Source organism: Convolutriloba macropyga, chromosome 11 (genome assembly GCF_964194025.1).
Source record: "Convolutriloba macropyga chromosome 11, txConMacr16.3, whole genome shotgun sequence".
Taxonomy (NCBI): Eukaryota; Metazoa; Xenacoelomorpha; order Acoela; family Convolutidae; genus Convolutriloba; species Convolutriloba macropyga.
Genome location: NC_134478.1, coordinates 42580303 through 42595787, shown reverse-complemented (window position 1 = coordinate 42595787; position 15485 = coordinate 42580303). Strand labels below are relative to the sequence as shown.

General features: G+C 33.7%; 2 protein-coding genes across 2 annotated transcripts in view; both read right to left on the bottom strand.

The window, feature by feature from the left end:
- LOC142349136 (cysteine-rich venom protein-like) overlaps positions 1–15485 on the bottom strand; it is a 319707-nt gene that overhangs the window by 156506 nt on the left and 147716 nt on the right. The gene's annotated exons all lie outside the window — the stretch shown is intronic.
- LOC142349697 (fibronectin-like) overlaps positions 1–15485 on the bottom strand; it is a 106879-nt gene that overhangs the window by 58817 nt on the left and 32577 nt on the right. Inside the window, exons 12-13 of the mRNA XM_075401427.1 lie at positions 9046–9380; positions 24–243 (exon numbers count right to left, since the gene is read on the bottom strand). Coding sequence (XP_075257542.1) covers positions 24–243; positions 9046–9380 — 555 coding nt within the window. The remainder of the gene's footprint in view (positions 1–23; positions 244–9045; positions 9381–15485) is intronic.

Here is a 15485-nt window from a genome sequence, read left to right as displayed (position 1 = left end):
TTAAAATTTCATGTTCGACTCACATTTCCTGTATTAGTCGGATTTGGGTGAATCAGGAAAGAGCCAGCAGTAGCTCCGCCACCGGGATTAGAATCATAAAGACTGTGCTGAAATGGGGTTGCGATTTGGAAACCTATTTCTGTCTCCAGACTCACTCCAGGGTCCCCTTTGCTGTATGCCTTTAATGTGTAGTTGAAACAAGTACCAGTTGTCAACCCACTGTACTCTTGCACCCAGTTTAATCTAAATTTGAAGAATGAGCTCGGCGACTTCACATTATTTTCCAAGTTACTCTTTTTGACCAGAGATGGAGCCAGCTCATTTTGATCTGTTGATATGAAAATACACCCCGGTTCAGGTCCCAGACATAACGTTGATATGTTCAGACTCAAATGAACGCAAGACAAAAGACTGGACACGAACGCACGAAAATCTGGCGAACGAACGAAAGTCTGCTGGTTATGAACGCACAAGAAGTCTCGCGGTGAACGATCGAAAGTCTTTACATGAACACACAAAAGGTCTGATGAACGCATGAAAGCACGAACAGTCTGGTGAACGCAAGAACGTCTGCCCATGAAGGCAAGAAATTCTGCACATAGGTACTGTCTGGGACTGTCTGGACATAGAAACTTTCCGTCCGTGCCTGTCTGGACATAGACACTCCATCTGCGATGGTCTGGACATCCCAGGTTTTGGTCCAGACCCAAATTGAGCTATGATCAGACCCAATCGAGCGCACACCCCTGTGTTCCCAGACCGAAATTACAGGGTCTGGAAAGCGGTTCGAGCGCATAATAGTCTGGACCATGGTCTGATTTCGGTCTGATCAGAGGTCAATTCGGTCTGGACGGTCTGATCATAGTCTTTATAGTCTGGACCATGGTCTGGGTTCGGTCTGATCAGAGGTCAATTCGGTCTGGACGGTCTGATCGTAGTCTTCATAGTCTGGAACATGGTCTGGGTTCGGTCTGATCAGAGGTCAATTCGGTCTGAAAGGTCTGATCACAGTCTTTATAGTCTGGACCATGGTCTGGGTTAGGTCTGATCAGAAGTCAATTCGGTCTGGAAGGTCTGATTTCGAGTGCATTATTTTTTCAATTTTTTTTTTCTATTGAGGGATGTTGGCTCTGGGCAGATTTGAATTTTCTTTCTTTTTCCTCCCATAGTTTATTCTCTCACACCGATATTTCTTTGAAGGATTTTTTTTTGAAATTATCTGGAGCTGAAAACAATTGTTAGTGTATAAGGACAGCAGGTGATCGAATTATACGAAATTTGAAAAAAATTAGGTGATCAAATAATTTACAAAATGAAAGCAAATGATTATAACCCTATCTCGCTTTCTTATGCAGACAGCCATCCGATCGAAACAATAATTCTTCATCTTCATAAATTTTGGGAAGAAAATGATTATGTCCAACAGCATTACATTTTAAAACTGATTTGCAACACTTCTGCAAAATTTTAAAACAATTAAACAAATATAAACACTTCTACAAAAATTTACAAACGCGTATAGCTGATTTTTGAAGCTTTTTTAATTAGACGCTCTGCGATTAACACAGCTGTTCTTAAAATTGTTCTTAAAAATTATCGAAACTCTACTCTGACTTATTTTTTCACTTTTTCGGAACGAGACATAAAAGAAAGCACAAAACAATTATTTGAGAAAAAAAGGAGTTTTGTTCATTAAGTGTTTTTGGCAAAGAGTTCGAGCATAAATTTGAAAGAATTTGTTATTACATTTATCTGGCTCCGTAAGCAATCTGCTTTGATCGGTCTAGCTATATGAGGACTCGAAGCACGTCCTGTTTGAGAATTTCTTATTGACTCAAATTGTATATTGTGTCAAATCAGCTTTTGGTCGCTATAACTTTGAGTCCTGGCAAACTGCAGCATGTCATGCGTACTGTTTCCCTGATTAATTTTTATTAAAATTTTTTGACTAAGAGATTTTAGGTATTTTCATAATTGATTTTTATGATACCAATAGTATGGTTCCCTACAAAAAAGAGGAAAATCAGTGCCATCTCAATAAAGAAATATAATTTTGAGAAAATGCTGAATTCAAAATTAATCAGGGAGACATTTTTGATCCATTGCATGAATTGATTCAGAAGTTTCAAAAGAGGCCAATATTTTAATTGTATTAGATGATTTTTTTCTGATCATAACCTTACCAAACTGATACCAAAGTAGACTTGAACTATATTAGCAGAAGATCCACAAAATTGCTCTTTTTGTGGAATATGGTGACAAATTTTGTATCATATTGAGAAACTTTGTAAATAATTGTTTAGTTTTGTGGAATATTTGAGATTATGAATGTAAAAATTGGTGACAAAAATTCGTGATAACGTTTCACAATTGAGCATCGGAACATATAATAAAGTTGTCTATTTTACCCTTATTTTTGCCAAAATGTCACTAATCCATCTTAAATGCTGTTATTGCGCTTAAGTTCTGTTATTGCCACCCAAATCCGATTATTAAAATTTGGATGAATTATTTGTTTTTATATTAGACATGGGAAATTTCACAAAATAATCAAATCAAATTGCAGCAATCGGACATGAAAAACGGACTGAAAAAAGTTTTAGCTCAATAGAACGTTTCTAAGAACCTAACAGATATAAAACTTGTTGAAAATTGAGTTTGAACTGCTGAAGGAGGAAATTAAACAATTATTGATCGCATTTCACAGAGAGGAACTTTTCTCACATTAAAACAACTGGTCAGCTTTTATACAAAAGAAATTTTTGGAACTTAATAAAAAAAACTGATAACTTTTTAAACTGAGGGATTATCAAGAAATTATCTTTTACTGATTACCTATTACTCAGAGATATTTTGCTGAAATTAAAAAAGTAATTAATCAATCTTCATCAAAAGAACTCCCGGTTTACTTCAGCCTATATGGATTGATTTTTGCCAGCTTTACAGGTTGTTTGTTTTGAGTTGGCTGTGAAAAGTTGCAAAATCGTTACATATATGGTGGACACTTCTGAAGTTCTTCAACAATTCTATTAGCCGATTTTATCAATCAGGCTCGAGGTTGTCTTAGCTAAGAAAAATTTTAAAAGTTCAGCGTCTCTTTCTGGCATGAGTTTGACAAAAATGATAAGAAATGAAGTGTATGTTGTTATAATTGGTAGTTTTTATTCAACTGACAGGCATTTTTACGAATCGATCTGTATTTTTTATCTTTGAATGTTTGCCAATAAATCAAATTCCGCAAGTATATTGAAGCGTTTCTATCAATCTGCTGAACAGATATGGAAACTGAGCCATAAGGTTTTTGTTCATTCATTGTTCTGAGAGAGAGCTAAAAAAGTAGGTTGCAAAAAAGTTTTCGCTAAGCGAGCAAATTATTTTGAACACTTGCGGCTTCGTCAAATCAGTTTTTTTTTCAATTCTAACTCAGTTTTATCGATTATGTTTGTTTCTCTCAATTAACTAAACAATTATGAAAACGATTAGAGGCCTTTCTGGTCGTCTGACAAAATTATTTGTTTTTAAGGTGCACTTGAGAGCTATTTTTGTCATTTGACCTACTGGACGCTTTTTAGCAGTTTTTGTAAATTTCTTCCATTTTTGAATCCCACTTTCCTATTTTTTTCGAATTAGGTTCTTGTCAATAGGTTTTCTGCTTCACTGTTTTATACAGAACTATTTTGTATTTACTTTTACTTAGTACTGACCCTTCAAGTTTCTACATCGCAATATTTACAGAAATTAATGATAAAGATAAGGAAGTTCTATCCCCTTTTTTCGCCGTTTGGCGTCTTCTATTGTTGTTAAGCGTTAATCTGAATTTGTTAATCCACTGAGTGAAAATGAGTAATGCACTGATCGAGAAGAACAGTTCATTAAAGTTATCCTAGAAATATTATCAATGGATAGCTATTTAACTTCTTTTGTTGTAATAATATTTGAATCAATTTTTGAGTTTCGGTTACACATCTTCTTTACTTCCATTTTCTTCTTTTCTCCATTTTCTCTGTATGTGGCGTTTCTCTTGTTTGTTTATAACAGAGGGTAGTCACTGATTGGACAAAGACTGTGTGTATTGCTAAATGTGTTGCCAATAATTGTTTAGGTGACGCAATTGGTGGAGAAATTTATCACATAATTTTCCAGATGTCCTTTTTGGCTTTTCTACTGTTATTTTCCTTCTGTTTATGTTTCAAAATGGTTAGATAAAGTATTTATTGGGCTCAATTTGTTTGTTGAGTAATTGGCTGGGGTTTGTGTTTTTTATTTCGGGTGGCAATTTTTGGGCAAAACTTTTTTGAGTTAATAGATCGTTTTTGCAATAAACTGTCAGTCATCGGCATACCCGAACAAACAGGCTGGGCTATGTACATTTGTGACCTAATTGTCCACCAAATGAGGCAGATATCAATTATTGTAAGGAAAAAATAGCTGCGTCCATTAAAAAAATCACAAGCTCCAGCCATAGAAATAAAAAATAACACATTAGACATCCCATGGTGTCTTTCATTAAAGATGAATAAGAGACAAGACAAAAACAATCAACGATGTCCAATAAAAGCAACAAAACTTAATAATGACCACAACTCAATCTATATTTATTTTTTCTTTAAAAAATTTAATGACAAAGTCAAAAAGCATCAGTTAAAAAGAAAAAAAAATAATTTGCATTTCAACAGGAACGATATGGGATCTGTCTCTATTGACAATAATTAACAAATAGTCAGAAATCAAAAGTCTATATAAAAAATTGTTTACACTTTTCGAAGACAAATAAATTCAATGTCATGAAGGCAGTTAGCTATCAACTGAAATCATCCATTGACTTCATTCATTCCTTTGTACAAAACCACTCAGATCTTTCAAATCCAGAATGTCAAATGACTACAAAAAGAACAAATGAAGACCAAAAATAAAAAGTCATTTCAATTTTGCAAAGGAACGGTGTCGAAATCTACTCACTAAAATATTGAAAAAAATTGCCTCTTATTTGAAAGCCATTTATGCAATAACCGATTTGTAATGAATGAGCAATTATTTTGATGATCAGACACGACAGTAAAAGAGGAACTCTAAATTTGAAAATGACAAAAAAAATCAACTTTACGAAAAGTCGTATAGAAGACTATTTTTTAAGAAACCATAACGGCAGTGAGGAATACCCTATGTTTCAACTGAAAAGGATGGTAACCCCAGTTTTTTTCTGAGAGTGCACTTAAAAGGATGCAGAAACAAAGTTAAATTTGGTAAAACTCAAAAATAACGCAGTTTTTTAAAATAGTAATTTTTTTCGAAACCGTAGGGCATAAAAACTGTAAGCATTCAACTGGTGAATAAATTAACTTGACACTGCGTTGGAATTCCATTGTTACTTTCATTAATTAGACTAAGTCAAATAACTTCACATTAACACTGAATACAGCCAGAACTGAAACTTTCACGAACAGTTGTATGCAAATGATGTTCAATTAAAAAAACCATGTGACTTCCGCTGAAGTCTTTTTGTATGTTCATCCGCCTCCCTTTGTACGTAAAAAAGACTTTTCAGTAATTGAAGTTTTATTTGAAATCATTGTTGTAAAATATATAATTCCACAACAAGGCCAGAAATGGTATTGCTCCTGCATGTTCTTCATTAAGAGCCAAAAATGTTCTAATTGTAACTAAAATGGCTATTTTGACCAAAGAACCATTTGAACCAAAATCAAAGATGAGTTTTGGATACTCGTCAATTTATAATACTAAAAAACATTATGTATCAAAAGGAAGCGTTTAATAGTTTCTTTAAAAACTCCCTATATACTGAATAGAAACATTTGATTGTTTGCACTCAGTCAAGAGATTATAAAAATAACATCAAATGCTGTTAAATGTCGAGTTCGTTCAAAACTTACAAAAGCAGTTTCTTTGAGTCATAAAAGTGCATATAACTCAATATTCTTTTATTGCACCTTTTTTAATGAAACCATTACATGAAGAAGACATTCTTGTATTCTGGCCTTGCTATCGCTGCGCAGCTGTTAAAAAAGCAGTTTTTTTTACCCTTGCTAACTAGTTTTTTTGCACACGAAAGCCTTAATAAATCAAAAATAAACTTAGCATTGTTTATGAATATTGGATCAATTTATCAAAAGATGGCAAAAATGTTAATTCCAGAAAATTTTCTTAAATAGTTGTAATGAAGTTATCCCATATCTGCGTAAGGGATGATTGTGTCAGCAGTTTTTATGTCTGAACCACTTCTCACACTGATTAAAATGGGCCAAATTGGCACAATTAAAGCAATTTTTGACAAAAAAGGAAAAAGTGCTGAATTTTGATAAATTTAGCGTAAAATTTTAATAAAACAGTTGATTCAAACAGTTCATCGGCTCTCCTTTATATTTGAACGTTAAACCAATTAAACCAATGCTAAAATTTTTATCAGATTGTAGCAAAACTGATTAAAGTTTAAACAAAAATTAAAAAAATGTGAGCACAAGAACGGAAGTAGGGTAACTTTCACAAATATTTAATCCTCAGTAACTTCTCTGAAAAGGCCAAACTCGAAAAAAAAATTTATTTGAAATTCTAAGCTAGACCAGCCCTCTAATGGTACCACTCAAAATCCTGTACGATGAATATAATGATCAGCAAAAATTGACTGAAAAATAAAACCCAAGTGATTAAATAGTTCCTCCCCCACTAAAGTGTGTCGGAACAATCAAATTGGCTGGATAAATTTGAACCGGCACATGATTTTCCCTTGGTCTACAACACTGGGAAAAAATACAATTGTTTTTTACGAAATGTTCATATTATTATGTTATCTTTATTAATGTTCATATTTTTGCTCTGTTTGCCTTGTGACGCTGGTTGCGTTCTCTTATTAACTATTAGCCAGCTGTTCGAACACACATTTCTCTAGACTGAAAACTCTGGGTGATCTGAATACTCACCCGGGTTAACCACCATAAAAGAAATTTACCAACGATAAAACAGCATACATGTAATTTATTGAAACGTACTAAACATGCAACCATCATAAAAGTCTTTGAGCAGTTCCAAAACAATGTTTCTGCGCGGAATTTCAAACTTCAGTATTTTACTTTCATGGTGCTGTACTTACCATAAAACGCCATAAAGAACAATTTTAGGGACTGTTTTATGGTTACATTATTTCCATAAAAAAGCTGTGATAAGAATGCCAAAAATTTTTGTTATTTTTTATTCAAGAAAAAAACCCAGATTTTGGATTCATTAAACTTAAAAAAACGTACAGCTCCTTTAATGGGGAGTGAGTTTCCATCAGTTTTCTCCTTTTTATGGAGAAGCTGATAATTTATGGGTAACATAGACACGTTCATTCTGGGAAAGTCTTGATTAACAGGTTTTCCGTCTGGCTCCTCAACCTGGGACTATATTTAAAATAACTTTTTTGTGTTTAATACCTTTCTTCAATTTAATTTTTTTTCTGGAATTATCTTTTATTTGTGTTCCATAGCTGTCATAAATGAATTCATTTGATCAGAGAATGAAGAAAAAAGTAAATAAAGTAAGATATTGTAAAAGTTTACTCTATATGGAAACTCAAGAATCATAGCGAGATCATAGAACGCAAAAAAAAATTATAACTTTGATAGGCCAATTGTGGTCAGTTTTATGGTAAGCAAGTTACATTATATAGTCCCTTTTATGGTAAGTAAGGGACCACATTTGGTTCGTTTTATGGTAACTAAGTTTGGTCCACCCGGGCATATTAACTGTGGTTGGGTTCAATATAACAAATCAGCAATTTAGCCTCTAGTTGATAAAATGTTGTGTAATTTTCGCTGAATGCTAAACTGGGCAGCCCAGGTTGAGTAGTTAGAAGTAAAAATCACTTGAAAAATTCTAATTTAGCGAATAAGGTCTTTTTTAATATTTCTGGATTTTTGTACGGAATAAGTTGACTGCCAATTATCAAAATCTATAGGAAAAAATTTAATTGAATTTTTTTAACGAAAATTCACCATAAATTCACCATTCAACGCCTCTTCCGCATAAAAACGCAAAAAATTTTTCCGTTGATATTTCTTAGCTTTCAATTTCGCGCAACCCGTATTTCGTATTCAGCAGAACTCGACTTGTCCTAAATTAGGGAGAATTCACTGTCCTTGTGTTGGATAATGAAGATGAAAGTTCAAGTATTTTTCGCATTTCCTAGATACGGTTTTTGCTTTTGTATGCTAATCGGTTTGTCACTTAACTTCTGAATCCTAATACATAGCAAAAATGAACTAAGCCTGCCTAAATGTAGTTTTAATTGATCTGTGAGTTGCAAACACATTTGCTTTGAAAGTAGATGGTCATTACCCAGGTTGAGGCCCAAATTGGTTTATAATCAGACCCAGTCGAGCGCACACGCCTGTGTTCCCAGACCGAATTTACAACGTCTGAATGGAAGTTCGAGCGCACTACAGTCTGGACGATGGTCTGGATATCGCCTGATCAGAAGTGACTTTGCTCTGAAAAGTCTGGACCCTGGTCGGGGGGTGGTCACAATTATGTCTGATCATAACCTCTTCGAGCGCACTTGGTTCTGATCATAGACGGAATTGAGCACCCTTACGTAATGGAGGGGAAGACTGATGGTGGGGCTGATGATGACGATTGCGACTCTTTTTGATCAGTGGTCAACTGGGGAGATTATCTCGACTGAATTTGACCAAAGGGCTACTTGCGTCTGAAACTGGGTCTGGTCATAGGCTGATTAAGGCCTGGACAATGGTCTGAATTTGAGTTTGGACCATGGTCTGGAGATGGTCTGATCGAACTCTTTCGGTCTTGAAAGTCTGACCAGAAACCCAATCAGTCTGGAAAGTCTGATCAGGGGTTATTTGGGTCTGGAAAATCTAATCAGGGGTAATTTCGGTCTGGAAAGTCCGATCAGAGATAATTTCGGTCTGGAAAGTCTGATCAGAAGAAAATTTGGACCTCAACCTGGGGAGCACAGGTAGACGCTTGTAATGATATATGAGTTTTCTAATTCTGTAACACAAGGATGGAAAAGCAAAACTAAAAATTTACTTGAACTCGTGATCTGTTCCAGGATCAGGCTCTGGTCCAAAATGAGCTTGTAAACGGCTGTGAAGCATCCTGCCCACTCCAGATTCAAATTTAATTTCGATTGTTATACTCGTCTGATCGGCGTATTTGTCCAACCTTTCCACCTCGTCAACTTTGAGTGCTTGTGTGAAAAAATTGATGGCGCTGAATTTGTCAGCTTGGCTGATTGCTTGCATGTAGAAGGTGTATGCTTCTCCTGCTATCAGATTGGTCAAGTTCAATGACCTCTGGTTTGGATCCACTACATTGCAAGGAGTGCAACCGGAACTCGCTGGGTCGCCAATCACTCGGATGTTCTGAGCAAACTATTATTACTCGAGACTCCGAAGAGGTTAGTAGTATTGAAAGAACCTTTATTCTGCTTATAAGCAATTTGAATCTAAATGGAACCGGTTGAAAATAGATTTTGTCGTCACGAAACAAAGAGGCATTACAAGAAATTTTCCTTCAATAAAAGTCGGCTGTTTCTAATTTTTAACCAAAATCAGCAAGTATCTGAGTCACTTTTCGACCGTTCAACTCAATTAGGTAATTCCTAATATTCAATATAATTCCAAGCAAATTGATTGACACCTCAACTTTTAAACATCACATTAGTGGTCACGGAGATGACAGAGAGATTTACCGACGGTTAGGTGTTGATTTCAAATGACATTTGTCCAATTTTTGATACGCATTTTTCATTCAACTTTTCGTTCGGAGGTCTCACAATTTCTAGATAAAATGCCTATTTTGGTTTTTATTAAATCTATTGAAAAATTTTCATCCCATTTCCAGCTTAAAATACAGAAACAAGGTCACTTCAGCGATATCTGAAATATAATTTTTTGCTAATATTTGCCAAAAAATAACTGTTTTCATTGTCAAACAATTTTTCAGGCATTCAGGAATTAACAAAAAATATCCGACATCCTACATAAACATTCGATTATTAGAACCGATCTTGAGGTATTTTTTGTATTTTGCCCTGTTGCATATGTTTTTAGCATTTTTGGCAATCTTCTTCCTTTTTTAAGAGCATCTGGGTTTTCATGGATGATTTCGCATATTCTATTGGTTTAGATTATCTTCAGATTTGAGAACTTTTAACTATAACTTGTGTTTATTAAAAAATGGGTTAATTTTAATCAAGTTTTGGCCTACTTTGGTCTCTTTTTTAAAACTGTCGCTACTTTTTAAATCTTTTGCTTGTTAACTTTTCAATATTGAACCATTATGTCGGTATTACCTACATCATACAATTTGAGGTTACAATGCATGGCAATTTTGATTGAATTAAAATATATAAATTTTCAAATTTATGTCCGTTTTTCGTTTGTGTCTTTTTTTGTTGTTGAGCGTTGTTCTGACTAGAAGGCGTAGTCCACTGATTGAGCAAAAGAATTTATTCAACGTTCCTAGAATAATTATCAAGATGTAGCATTTCATATTTTTGGAGTTTTGTAACAATTTTTGTTTGACTTTTCCTTTTGATTCCTTTTTCTCGTGTTTCTCTGTATGTAGATTTTCTCTTTTTTGATTACAGCAGAGGGTAGTTCGGTTTTGAACGATGCCTACTTGAATTTTGGTACTTTCAAAGCAAGTTCTGGTCATTTTTCTCCAATAAAAGGCAACTCGTCTCAATTTTTACCGACGGTAACGTTTTGATTTCAAAATATTTTCTGAGTATAATTACTTTTTGCCATTTAATATTTATTGTTCCGAGTTCTTCAAATTTTTAGAAAACAACTATTTTGGTTCTATTGAGCCAATTGAACATTTTGCAGTCCATTGACAGCATTAAACAGATAAACAAGTTCACTTCAGCGATACCTGAAATTCAATTTTTTGCTAATAGTTGCTAAAAGTACCTGTTTTTCTATGTCAACCAATTTAAATGAAGTTGAAACATTTTTATACAAAGCAGTTGAAACATTTTATCCAATGCAGCTTAACTATATTTTAAATTGATTCTTTTCAGCTACAAACCTTACCTATAAACAAATTAGGTTTCGCTGAACTGATCTTACAACCTTTTCCATCAATTATCACATCTTGAAACGAAAAGAAAAAATGTGTCTTTCATTGACAAATAAATATTTTAGTCACTGACATCTTTTAGTATAAGAGTCATTTTATTTGGTCAAGTCTTTTCATTCATTATAAATTATTTATTTGACAGAAATTTTTAAAATCGATATATTACTCACAAAATAGATCCCGCAGAAATGGCAAATAGGTATCACTTTGCTTTCCAAAGTTGTTACAAAGTTTTTTTTATAAAATACATTGAACTTGAAGAATATGTTGCTTGAAGAATATCTGAGCGTTTCTTTTGGCGCTGACCTTTACCAAAAATGATCGCTCTCAACGTCCAATTTTTTGATTAATTGATACGATCTGACCAGCGATCTAAAATTAGGTAAAGAAATCAAAAATGTTTTTTTTTTCATTATCTTTTTTTTCGAAATGAAAGAAAAAGAAGAAGGCTCGGTAACGTACGTTTCCATATAAGATTCTGACCCCTCATATCCACATTTTTGACCAAATTGCCTATCCAATGAGGGAGGGAAATAATAATTTCAAACAGCAAATTCTTCCGCAAATCCCTAAATTCATAAATTATTGCTGCATGAGATGGCCGATAAGACTTTCCGTTAACCAGAATACGAGACAAGACTAATTTAAATCTCAAATAATAACATCTCAAATAATATCTCAAAAACAGTAAAAAGCGCAAATTTGAAAAAAAGAATTTCATTTTCGAAAACATTTTTTGTCTAAGTGGTCGAAACCTTTAGGTATCAACAGAAATGATGGAAAAAATTTGTTTATTGCCCTTGAGCTATAAATGTGTGAGCAAGTCATTATCCAGAAAATGTTGTGCGACTGCGAAAAAATCACAAAATTCAGTCTAATTAAAAAAGAGCAAAAATACTAACAATAAAATGGTGTCACAGCCGTTAAAACCGCAAGCAATTGCTTGTTCAGTTTCTTTCAAAGACCTTAGAATAATATTGTGCCAATGAAACAAAAAATCAACATCAAAAATAGGCCGGCATCCAGAAATCAATTTTTTTAAATGAAAGTGCGTAGTATCAGGGTCATCAAGCTTTTAGTTGATAAGAAAAAACTTACAAAGATAATATATATCTCGCTATAAACAAGATTCGGTCTGTCTTTACCGAAACTAGCTAAATATTGACAGAATAGAGATAAAAAGAACAAATTCTAAAAATTCATTGATTTATTTGAAACAATTTGTTTTTCCAAAGACCATAAAAAACTTAAACTTTAGACTAAAAACAAATTCGGATCCTCTTGCAATTTATTAGAAAGCGATATGGTCTAGTTATTAGATAGACTAAGTCCTAAGGCTAAGAAAAAACAAATACGGAAAGAATTCAAAGTTACACCATCAATTTTACAAAACAACAGAATTGAAACCATTAAAACTAGAAGACAGTATAAACCATATAAACAATAGAAACATTATTTATGATGCAAAAAAAAATGACAAGGCTAGTCCAAAATGAGACAAATTAACATGATGACAAACTCGAGAGCAATAAAATTAGTTTCAAAAATATTATTTTTTAAGGTTTGTAATTTGAAACTCATTAGAACCCTTAGCAATAAAACCAAATCTTTTACTTGGTACTATTATACAAGTAGAGGAAGGAATTCTGATCTTTCATTATCGGGATTGTGTCGAATAATTAAAAATGGACAATAAAATCTGGCAGAAGTTATAAGATTCTAATAGATTCTAATGTTCCATTCCGCATTCTTCAAAAGCCAATTGGGCTTGACATTAAAGCAATAGTTTGTCACGTAAACAGAAACGAACGTCAAAAATGAGCAAACATTTAAAAAACGCAAGTCTTTTTTTGAAAACTGGTAGTACCAAAACAAGAAACCATTAGTTAGAAGCAGAAGTAACATAGAAAATAAAACTTAATGTCACTTAGAAATGAAAATTGAATTATTTTTACTGAAACCCACCTACAAGTTGACTGAATTATGGTGAAATGAAGAATATTAAAAAAAATCACAGATTATTTCCAAAATCAGATATATACAAAGTCATAACAGCAATTAGAAATCAAATAAAGACATGTTATTTTTACTTGTACCACTCAAAGAAGGCATTCGGATATAATTGATTAGTGATATTATGTCTGCAGACTTCGCAAAAAAATTCAGGCAAAATACAAGAATTCAATGTAAGTTTACGAAAACAATTGTCAAAGCAATGAAAACAACGATCTGATCCTTAGAATCTAATATTTGTTGTTTTTATAAGAACTCAGTATCATGTATATTGGCTTTGCATTGATTGAATATTGATTTGAAATCAATCTCAACGGTAATTAACTCAAAGGTACGAAAGCTAGGGAAATACTTGAAAAAAAAGATTACGCCCCAATAATATCCAAACAATTTTTTATTGTAAGAGAAACTTAAGTGAGCAAAACTAGCCCTGATAAAACTGTGCGTTCAACTATAATGCATAATTGTCCCGAAAAATTTTCACATAGATAATTTGGTGACTGAAATATTTCCTTATATCAAAAAAAGGTGCATTTTGAATACTCTTCAGTTAAATTAGCAAGAAATGGGCAAAATTTTAATCCACGAGTTCTCTTATAGGAAGCAGAAGATAGAATAAATCTCCTTTGTGTGTGAAGTTCACAGATCTCCTCTTGGGCATTTTTTTTAAATGTGGGCTAAAAAGCAAATTTAAAGCGTTTTTGATGAAAAGATCGGAAATTCGAAAAACTAAACATAATTTCCAACCAATATATTCGGAAGAAATCTTTCAGCATCACTTCTCTATCTTTAAAGGTAAAACCAATAACACTGCTGTTGTCAATTTTAGCAAGTTTTAACAAAATCGTTGAAAACTTGGAAAAATTTTACGAAAAATGTGATTGAAAACAACGGAGCTCGGTCTACATTTCACCAAAATTTAAACCTCGATAAATCATTGGAAAAACGAATTTCAAAGAAACTTTTTGATTTTAAATTCTTCGCTGGACAAGCTCTTTAATGATACCACTCATAAATAAGTTCGATGTATATATCGATCGACAAAAAATGACTGAACAAAGATGAAAACCCGTTTCAGTATATAATTACTTCCCCCACCAAAGTGGGGTGGGAACAATTATGAATAATTTTTCGCACAATTAATGAGTAAAATTTTAGCCACAGCGAAATTGGATCATTCCTAATGGTTTTTGGTGAACTTCAGACGAAGAAAATATTGACTCAATCCCCCTAAAGAGCCTAATTACTCTAAGATGTCGAACAAAATTGATTTTGATATAGATATTTTATTTTCCTCGATTTTCGGTTCAAAATTGTCTCGTAGTCAGACTTTATTTCTGCCCTTGACGCTATAACTCATTTTAAGTTGTTTCCAGTGGTTTTCACCAAGTTTTGAGCTAAAACTGAAATTCATCCAAAGCTGAACATTTCCAAACAATTTTGAAGCTACTGAATGTCAAGGGGTCACCCGAACCTTGCTCACAGTGAGTTTCATTGCTGAACCATTGACTTCCAATAGTAACCATTACTGAAGCAGACAGATACAAGTGTAAATGCTTCTGCCAGTCTGCCCAGAGTCGATTAAGAAACATCCCAAACTGTCCCTTTTCTTCGCAGCCTAATTTACATCATTGGTGAACACTGCACAGAACGTTTCACATCATCAGACTGTGCATACAACGAACATAGCAAGTTTTGAAAATTTCGAATAGCTGACATCATGCTTAAAACTTTTAATATGGCGATACCCTTTCTCTCTTATTCTAGCTCAAACTATACCATATATTGGTGCAATTACATCTGTGCGGTGGAAGCGGAGTTCGGAGGTGGAGGCGGGAGTCGGAGGTGGAGGCGGAGGCGGAGGTGGAAGCGGCGTTCGGAGGTGGAGGTGGAGGCGGAGGTTGAGGCGGAGTTTGATATGCGAGTCAGAATTAGTTGTGGTGTATTAGTAGTAGTAGTAGTAGTAGTAGTAGTAGTAGTAGTAGTAGTAGTAGTAGTAGTAGTAGTAGTAGTAGTAGTAGTAGTAGTAGTAGTAGTAGTAGTAGTAGTAGTAGTAGTAGTAGTAGTAGTAGTAGTAGTAGTAGTAGTAGTAGTAGTAGTAGTAGTAGTAGTAGTAGTAGTAGTAGTAGTAGTAGTAGTAGTAGTAGTAGTAGTAGTAGTAGTAGTAGTAGTAGTAGTAGTAGTAGTAGTAGTAGTAGTAGTAGTAGTAGTAGTAGTAGTAGTAGTAGTAGTAGTAGTAGTAGTAGTAGTAGTAGTAATACAAGCTTCGGGCTTCGCCCATGGGATGTCATTCCCAGTGTTTGTTTCTCAGTCTATTTCAGTTTATATTTTTCCAGTGCATGATTAGTAGACTCAATGCTCATCAAATG